Source organism: Muscardinus avellanarius (genome assembly GCF_963383645.1).
Source record: "Muscardinus avellanarius genome assembly, chromosome: 14".
Classification (NCBI taxonomy): Eukaryota; Metazoa; Chordata; class Mammalia; order Rodentia; family Gliridae; genus Muscardinus; species Muscardinus avellanarius.
In genome coordinates, this window is record NC_137800.1 from 5,626,362 (window position 1) to 5,636,569 (window position 10,208).

Below are 10,208 nucleotides of genomic sequence, written 5' to 3' on the forward strand. Positions count from 1 at the left end.
CCACAGGTAAAACACAAAGCAAGCGTATAGGCTCTGCCATTGGCTTTTAGGCAAAATACCAGATTATTTTATTTTAGTTAATAAAGTATTTGGGAGCAGGTAAAAAATGTCTAACTTTTAAAGTTAACCTCCTGTGAGGCACACTCCTCATTCTGGGTCCAGATTAGACAAAGCCCGGCAGATAGCATCTTGCTCAGACACCCTCAGTGAACTCTAGTGTTAGTGCGCCCTGTAAAGCAACCACTCAGAACACGTCTCCCTACACAGAACATGATAGGCAACCGGGGATCGTCCAGTGTGCCCATTTGGGTCCTGCTAGAAGCTGCCATCAAGAGGAATTAGATAGAAAACAAACATATTGGGGAATGCCCGTGAAGAATAAAGAAAAAAAGGGAATAAGATGGAAAGGGGATGTCTTCAGACCATGGTGCAAGTTGGCACTTGTACAAATGTTGGGCATGGGGGAAAGAGAGCCTAAGATTGCAGTGTAGAAAGTCTCAGCAATGGGGAACCGCAGAGCAGAGACAGCCCTACACCAGCGGGCTTGCCCTAGCTCTGGGTCCAAGTGTCCTCATTCACCATCTGGAAGCAGCCCAAGGGGACGGGGTGTTCGTGTTGCAAATGTGCAGTAGGTGGAGGCTGTCCAATACTTATCACAGCAGAAAAACTAATGCCAGAGAGCCTTCACATAAACAGTCTTGAGATCAGGTATGTAATGGGTTTAATCTGCTTTGATGCATAAGAGCATTAGATTCTTTTCTGTCTTTGAGTCTGTTGCCTGTGATTCAAAGTACACTCTGCTCTAAAGTTCATTGAATAATAGAAGTGTTTTCTTTATCTATTACCATTGTGGTAAGGGTTTCTGGGCTGGAAGAAGATTTTATTTTTAATTATATTTCTCCCAAACACCAATACCACTCAGCCTCATACACATGCCAGTCCTCAACTGGAAGTTAACAACAACAAAACAAGAAAGATAAATTAAAATGTACATATTTGGAAGGAAGAAAGTGTCTTTGTTTATTTATAACATGATAGTCTATATAAAATGTACCAAAGAATTGATAGTTAACAAACAGCCTGAAAGTGACAATCAAGTATTAGAAAATTGTTAGATAAAGTCAAAAGTACAAAAATAAGTTGCTTTCCTATATGCCATCAATAAACAATTGAAATTTGAAGTAAAAAAATTGAATTCTTAGTTACAAATCTATCAAAGATGCTCAAGATCTGTATGCAGAAAAATACAAAATTCCAAAGAAAGAAATCAATAAATGAAATGTTAAAATATTAACGTAGGTATTTTAACATTTTAAAAGAGGTTATTTGAGCAGACAGCAGTTCACGAATTGGGCAGCTCCAGCCTGCAAGCATTTTGGGGCTCCACCAAGAGGAAAGAGGGGGAGCCCTTTACAAAACAAACACAGCAGTAAGGAAAAGAAACTATCTCCTTACAGCAGGTCAGTCGCCTATTTGCTATCAGTGCAGCAGAAAGTCTCTAGATAGAAGGCACAGTTAGGAAGTCCCTAGTTCAAAGGCAGTTTCTGACTGGCTAATGATTTGTTTTACCATTTATATCGAGTTGTTTTCTACTTTGCTTGCATAGGAATCCAGGACACTGAAGCCACCCACATCAGTTGAACGGCCTCCCATTGAAGTTACTGGGGCAAGACTCAGACGTAAGTACTGCTCTCTGTCACATCATGAAGGCTCTGTCTTTGTGGAGGGAAGCAGGGCGAGGAATTCCTAAGCCACAACATCAGATTCACTGAAGGAACTCGCTTCTTTTGTACCTCAGTTTGCTTGTTCCACTGGCAAGTGAGACTGCCGGGCACACCGCCCATTCCTGCACACATGCACCTGACCCTGGAGAGCAGATCACACACTAGAGAGAACAGTGATGGCTGCCAGGAGGACAGCCATAGACGGCGAGCACCAAGAGTCATGTTAGTGATGGCAACCCTGGGGTGTGCTCCAAGGCCCCCCATAAATCAAACAAACCCAAAGCAAGGGGCAATTTCTATGAAACAAACAAAAACAAATCCTAATGACCATAACAGATTGTAAACAGTATCTGATTCCAGAAAGCAGGTAAACAAAAATATTCATGTTTGAGCCCAAAGCATCTTTCATTGGGGAATGCAGATGTAATCCAGTGATTTTCCTGGTGTGCATTCTGAATGTTTCGGGGGGGGGGGTTGTATGTTATTTGTTGTTTTAGTTTTGGTTTTGTTTTTTATGGCACTGGGGATGGAACCCAGGGGCCTTCTACCTCCAGGCTACACCCCCAGTCCTATTTTTTTTATTCTTTATTTTGAAACAGGGTCTCGCTAAGTTGCTAATACCCTCACTAAGTAACTGAGGCTGGCTTCAAACCTGTGCGATCCTCCTGTCTCAGCCTCCCATGAACTGAGATTACAAATTCACACCACCACACCAGGCTTATGTCTCTGGTTTTAACACAGGATATCTGGATGAACATTTTGACACAGCCCACAAGGTATCAGGCAAGAAGGCTGTTCTTTGAAGTTCATATCAATATATCCCCATCCAAATTATTAGGCTTCAGGAATAGGACAATTTGCAGGTAAATAATAAAACTTCAATGATCATGAACACAAATAGAATCTAATAATAGGTACACTGTGGGCAGTTTCATCAGAAAATAAACAGGAAGATAGACATGGTGGCACATGCCTATAATCCCATTACTTGGAAGTCTGAGAAAAAATAATTGCCAAATTGAGACCAGCCCTCAGCAACTTAGCAAGGCCTTCTTTCAAAAAAAATTCACCAACTGGGATCCTGAGTATGAAATTCAGATTAATTATGAAATCAAAATTGACCCATTAACTCTAGATTATTTTTTGTGGCACTGGGGATTGGACCCAGGGGCATTCTACTTCTGAACTACACCACCAGTCTTATTTTTATTTTTTATTTTGAAACAGGGTCTCACTAAGTGGTGGAGGGTCTCACTAAGTAGCTGAGGTTGGCCAAGAAACTGATTTTCCTGTCTCGGCCTCCCAAGCACTGGGTTTACAAGCGTGCACCACTATGCCCTGCTGAACTCCAGATTTTGAGCCTGCTATCATTTCCTATAAATTTCAGACTGATTAATTCCCATAATTTTGAGCCAATTACTTAAAATCTATCTTTATAGCTCTCTTTCTATATGTATGTGGATGTCCCACTCCACATACATATATGTATGCATGTGTGCGATTTTCCTTTTAGTTTTGTTTCTTTGAAGAACCCAAACAAATACAGTAGCATTTTAGTTTTTCAAAAAAAAAAAACTCTCTAAAATGTTCAAGAGCTTATTTCTATTGTCTCACACCTTGCATGGGCCTCAAAACAATCTTATTTTACTTTCAGTTTTGTAAGATAGTTTCATTTTGCCAAGCATTTTGCTTTGATTTTTATTTCTTTTTTAATGACGCTGGACTTTCCATCATCTTCTGGATTGGGTAGCTCATATAGAATAGTTTTTTAATACGCTTTTATTGGTGAATTGTAATCATACATCATAGGGAGGTTCAAATTGATACAAACACGCATGCACAGGGCACTTGATGTGACTCCCTTCCCATCCCACCCCAGACTGTGTTGTCATTATAATCCGTTTTTTGTATGCAGTGTTTCTTTTATTTCTCTCTTCTCCTATTAACTTCATTATTGTTTCTCTTCCTTTTATTTATTACATACTATAGTAGGTTTTTTCCTTATTGTCCTATTTAAGATTTGATTCTCCTTAAGATTCCCTTCCAGGATGGATGATTTTATAATTTTCGTAAACCTTCTGCCACCATTCTTCATAATGTCCTTGAATGTGACTTCACCAGCCTCCCTGTCTTGTCCCTCTGAGGCTCTGATTCAATGTATGTGACGCTGTTGTGTGCTAATTGCCTCTTTTCCCTAAACACAGATGTTCAGTTTATTTTTCAGTCTTTTCCTCTGTGCTTCATTTTTTTTATTTTATTACTATTATTCTAAATTTCACTAAAAAAAAAAGCAAAATAGGACTGAAGTGTAGTTCATAGGTACAACTCTCCCTGGGTTCAATCCTGAGTACGTCCATCCATTACAAAGGAAGGAAGGAAAAAAGGAAGGGAGCAAGGAAGGAAAATGGATGAGAAATACACATTTCCCTGAAGAGAATATAAGATGAAAAATAAATACTTGAAAAGTAGATGTAAAAGATAGAGTTTTAGGTAAGTATAAATTAAAATCACAATGACCTTTCAATATACTCTTATCAAGATGGCTAGAATAAAAATGTTGGCTTGTAATAATAATAAATAGAATCCCTTTTACTTGTAGCAGTGATAGCACCAGACGCTGGCTGGAAGATGAACAAAGTCGATCAGCCTTACTTGTGCAACAAGAATAAAAAATGGTGCCGCCACTCTGGGGAAGAGCTTGGCATTTTTCAAAAAAGTAAACCTTCGACTACCATATAACCCAGTGATTTCAATCCTGGACATTTTTGTCCGAGTAGTAAAAATTCATATTCACCCAAAACAACTATACACGCAGCTGCTAATAGCAGCTTTACGTGCAATAGCAGAAAACTGGAAACAATCCATTTGGCCTTTGAGGGGTGACTGTGTAGACAAATGATGTTGCGTCTATATTCTGGAGCAGTATTCAGCAATTTAAAAACAGATTAATAAAGGCAATAACCTGGATGAATCTCCAGAGAATTGTGCTGAATGAAAATAAAAAGCCAATCTCCAAAGTCCCTATTCTGCATGATTCTACTTATGAGACCTTCCTGGAAAGATGGTAAAACAGAGATCAAATTAGTAGCAGCAGGGCCTATAAAAATGAAATTGACTCGTCATGTTTTCCCTTCTATGTGAGGCACTTGACAAACGGGTGAAAAAGATCATTTATTTTGACTGAAATATCAGCTTACTGCAGAGGCCAGAGTAACAACAAGGAGCCAGGTGATCCGTGGGAAGTGTGACTCTTCAGATTTAGTCGTCGAGCCCTGTCCTGCATGGCTGGAGGGTCAGACAGCATTTCAGAGACTTCTGGCAGAGCGCAACAAGCTCTTCATTCTTATTACAAGAGTTCGTGCATTTCCCGTTAAGCTTGTAGCATCTGTCATCAAAAAATGTATTCTTGGCTATACAAGGGAAAGAGCCACCCAGATCAGATTTTTTTAGACGTGTCTAGTTACCAGGTACAGTCACATGATATCAGCAGATAGTTCCTTACAAGTGGCATCGTGTCTTAGCCTGTCAGTGGATGAGCTGGCAGGGGAAATATTTTCAATGTCCTCATAATACTGCAGGATTATCTCGGCCCAGAAGTACAAAACCTCACTTTCCTAAAAGTGCAAAATCCAACTCGCAGTGGTGACCCAGGCAGTCTCTGGGGGGGGGGAAAAAGCGCATCTGTGCCCACCAGGCTTCTAGGACCATCACAGACATTCAAGCAGAGAGAGAGCGAGAGAGAGCGAGAGAGCGAGAGAGAGAGAGAGAGAGAGGGCGCGCGCATATGTGCTTATGGTGAGTTAATAGGTTAGAGCCACTTAGATATAGTCGATCATTTTTTATTGTGAAATCTTGTATGGACTAATTACGTAAGTACCAGCTATCAGAAAAGCATAGCTCTGGCCAGCCCCCCAGTATGTACATCAGAGGGGTGCAGTTGTTCCCTGGAGGTCTGGATGCCTGTATCTCAACACAAAATCTGCTACACAGGCTTGTCCCAAAACAGACCAGAGACATGAACAATCAGTATGCAAATTCTGGGCGAGACACATGGGATGATGTATCACCGTCATCTGGCACAGATTTGGCTGGACTCACTGTAGCTTCTGAGGAGCCCTTTCTTCAGGTCCCAGGAACCTGGCTTGCTTTGTGCCTTTATTTTGGGGAGATGCAACTGGAACCTCTGGACCTTCATGTGAAAAGGATGTCGCAAACATCTCTCACTTTGGCAAGACAGAGCTGAGCTCCAACCCTGGCTCACTCCTGCTTACCTGTGGGATTTTGAGAAGGCCATCTGAATCTCACTTCTTGTGTTTATACAATATATGTAATGGACCTTCCAAACCAAAGAAAAATTGCTCTGAATACCATTAAATTAGAAATAGAACAGAGCTTTTCTTAAGGACACTGGCTTTGGAGAGCTGAATGCATGTTAATTATGTGAGGCTTTATCATAAGTAGCCAGCTTTATAGTATGTAGTTAACAGACAGCAATCCACAGGATGCTACTTTCCCCTCATGCCATGAGGAACATAAAAACAGTTCCTCCAGACATGGTGGCCAAAGCCTGTAATCCCCATACTTGGAAGGCTGAGACAGGAGCCTTGCAGGTTTGTGGCTAGCCTCAGCAACTTGGCCAGGCCTTCAACAATTTAGTGAGATTCTGTTTGAAATAAAAATAAATAAATAAGCCAAGCATGGTGGCACATGCTTATAATCCCAGCATTTGGGAGCCTGAGACAGGAGGCTCCAAACTGGTGAACAGACTCAGCTACTTAGGCCCTCCACAACTCAGTGAGACCCTGTATCAAAATGAAGAATAAAAAATAGGGCTGGAACGCCGGGTGTGGTGGCGCACGCTTGTAATCCCGCGCTTGGGAGGCGGAGACAGGAGGATCGCACAGGTTCGAAGCCAGCCGCACGCACTGGCTTAGGAGATCCTGTTTCCAAATAAAGTGTAAAAAAATAGGTCTGGGAGTGTAGCCCGGAGGTAGAAGGGCTTCCAGGAACCCCAGTACCACCAAATAAATAAATAAATAAATAAATAATAGGGCTGGAGATCTAGCTCAGAGCTAGAATGCCCCTGGATTCTATCCCCAGTACCATAAATGAATAAATGAATGAATGAATGAATAAATAAATAAATAAATAAATAAATAAATAAATGGCTGGGGGTGGTGAAATAGCTCAGAGGTAGAATGCCCCTAGGTTCAATTCCCAATACCACAAGAAAAATAATTAATTGATTAATTAAGTGACATAGCTCCCGTCCTTTCCCCTTTCCATTTTTTTCTTTTTCCATCTCCCTTCCTTATCTATTTTTTCTATATCACAACCATATTTTAGAGGTTCGCAGACCTTTAACTTTTGCCCATTTTTCGCTTTTGTTAGTGGGTATGAGACTGAACCAACGGCATCTTCTCTGACATCCCTTAATTTATTCAAACAGTGGTAACCTGTCCTGTGCGGTGACAGAAAACACAAAGGATCCATAGAAGATGCACTGGGGGACTTGCCTTCTGCAGTCAATGCCCAGCCCCTGGGCCACCGGCCCATGGTGCCCTGCGTCTGAGGGATGACCATGCCTGGGTGCTCACAGGGTAGCCCTCCTCTGAGCCACGTCCTCTGACCACCTTCCCTATAAAGATGCTCATTTTACCTGGGGCCAGGAGGAAGAGAACAGCAAAGAGAAAGAGGATTATCTTCATGACTTGAAGAGTCTCAGTCAGCACAATGTCCACGAGAAGAGGGCTGCAAACACCCACATTTATACATCTCTCCAGACTGAATAGTATCTTGATCAATGAGGCTTGACAGGAATGAGAGCGTTTCTGTGCTCTGCTACCCAGAGCCCACGGACATCAGTGTGGGCCGTCCAGGTTACGGTTCATCTTTTTTTTTTTTTCTAATTCTGGAAAGTTCTCAAGAAGGAAAATGGGGATGAAGGGAGAACATAGTAGGGCTGACATGGGTGGCTGAGCATAGATGTATGCGGCAGAAAAGAAAACTAATCTCACTTAGCACCATGTTCTCAGTCCCATCTATTTCCCTTTAAATGACATAATTTTGTTTTTCTTTATGGCTGGGTAAAATTCCATGGTGTACATATCCCATAGTTTTAAGTGAGATTAGTCAGTCACAAAAAGTAAAAAATCAGATGCTGTTCCTAATATGCAGAACCTAGGGAGAAAAATGGTAGGAACTCTAGATGATGAAGGAAAAACCATTGATGAGCAAATAAGGTGACCTAACTGGAGGGGATGGAGGGGAAGGAGGGAAATTCCCTAAGGTGCATGATGTACATTCACAAATGTGTCAAAGTCTCCAAGGCAAACATGAGAAGGAGGGAGGGGGAGAAAACGGGGGAGAAATTGGGGAAGGGCTAAATGAGTGATGTAGGACTACAATGCACCAATTAAAAACTGCGCCACATTAAAAAAAAATTAGTAAGATCTGGAGTCTGGAAGGTGGGCTTCTAATCCTGACTATGTTCTTTAATTTTTCTTCTGTGCTTAAGTACAGAATGAGGTCATTCTATAGCATTACAGGTTCCAGTTAATAGCTGGTGCAGGTCAGGCATGGAGGTGCACGCCTGTAATCCCAGTACTTGGGAGGCTGAAACAGGAGGATCAAAGGTTCTAAGGACAGCCTCGGGACTCAGTGGAATGCTCTTCAACCTAGCAAGTCCCGGTTTCAAAATAAAAATAAAACAGGACTGGGATTGTAGTCCGGAGGTAAAATGCCCCTGGGTTCAATTCCCAGTAACACACACACACACACACACACACACACACACACACACCACAATATCTAGTGCAGTATGTTCAGATGGAGTCTGAACACCAGATTCAATCTTTGTGAGCTATGTGCACTCAGCAAAATGCTTGATCTAGGCATAGGCTTCATTATTTGTTTTTATTCTTTTTTTCTTTTTTTTTTTTTTTTTTTTTTTGTGGTACTGGGTTGGAACCCAGGGACTTTCTACCTCCAGACTATACTCCCAGATTCATTTTTATTTGGAAACAGGGTCTCACTAAGTTGCTGAGAGCCTAAGTAGCTGAGGCTGGCTTAAAACCTGTATGATCCTCCTGTCTCAGCCTCCCAAGTACTAGGATTATAAGCGTGCGCCACCACGTCTAGCCCATTATTTGTTTTTTTTGTTTTGTTTTGTCTTGTTTTGTTTTGTTGCAGGTCTAGGGATGAAACCCAAGGGCATTTGACCTCTGAGCTACACCCTCTGCCCTATTTTTTATTCTTTATTTTGAGACAGGGTCTCACTAAGTTGCAGAGGTCCTCACTAAGTAGCTGAGGCTGTCTGCGAACCACGATCCTCTAGTCTCCGCCTCCCGGAAGCTGGGATTACAAGTGTGCACCACCACGCCCAGCTCATTATTTGTTTTTAAAATGTAGTATCATCTCATTAAGGGCCAGATAGATTTGAGCCTTTTGGATATTTGTCTAAGGTTTAGTGTGTGTGTATGTATAGTATATTAATTGTTAAAATATGTGTAGAAATTTAAATAGCCTTACTAATTCTAAACAGAAATAGTGCCATTTTAGTATGTATAGTACTAGAGATTGAACCCAGGGGCATTTCTACCTCTGAGCTACATCCTCAGACCTGTTTTTTATTCTTTATTCTTTATTTTGGAACAACTTTTCACTAAGGTGTTGAGGGCCTTAAGTAGCTGAGGCCGGCTGCTAACCTGTGATCCTCCTGTTTCAGTCTCCCAACTGGGATAACAATCGTGTGCCACCACACCCGGCTAACTATTCATCTTTATAAGATAGAGAATAAAAAGCACTTTTTTTAAAGGAAACATAAAATGAGGCAAATAAGCAATTCTTATCACTCATTACCGCTGCTGCTACAAATTAGAATGCCTTAGAAGCATCCGTTAAAATACTAAACTTTGAGAAACAACACCGGGGTTGTGTTACTAAGAATACAATTTAGATTTAGATGTGTGATCTCTGTGGGGACCATCAGGTTTTTCTTCATGCCATACCAATATCAATGGATGCCTGAATAAAGACAGGTGCGTAAGAAAAGGAGCAGCTTTCACCGAGGAATTGGAAGTGGTGAACTCTTCCTTTCAGGAGGCGGAGCTGGGTTCTTCTCACCTGAAATGAAAATGGCTTGCTTCCTAAGAGTAGAATGAGGAGAGAGAACAGCGGTAACTTTACAGCGCAGAAAGCTTACAGACCCACCCTGGCCGAGTGACCGCGTCGGCCTCGCTGTCATTCGGTGCTTTGTGAGGAGAACACGTCCACCTGGACCAGCTGATGGGACGAGGACACTTCTGCTCTGTCCTTTCCTTCTCCCAGAGCACAGACCCCAGTAGAATCACGTCATTAAGTCCAATAAACTTGATTCTACATTACTGGTACAAGTATTAGTTTCTTGACTTTGACAAATGTACCATGGTTACATGACATTTAATATTAGGGGACCTTGAGAGATGATATATCTTCTCTCTTCCC

At 41.6% G+C, this 10,208-nt stretch overlaps 1 protein-coding gene across 1 annotated transcript; it reads right to left on the reverse strand.

The window, feature by feature from the left end:
- Window positions 1–4,982: 4,982 nt before the first annotated feature.
- On the reverse strand, window positions 4,983–7,432 carry DEFB134 (defensin beta 134; the record flags this gene model as incomplete). Its single annotated transcript, XM_080710187.1, has 2 exons — window positions 4,983–5,134; window positions 7,384–7,432. 2 exons carry the CDS (start codon window positions 7,430–7,432, stop codon window positions 4,983–4,985), a joined length of 201 nt encoding a protein of 66 aa, XP_080566313.1.
- Window positions 7,433–10,208: the final 2,776 nt, after the last annotated feature.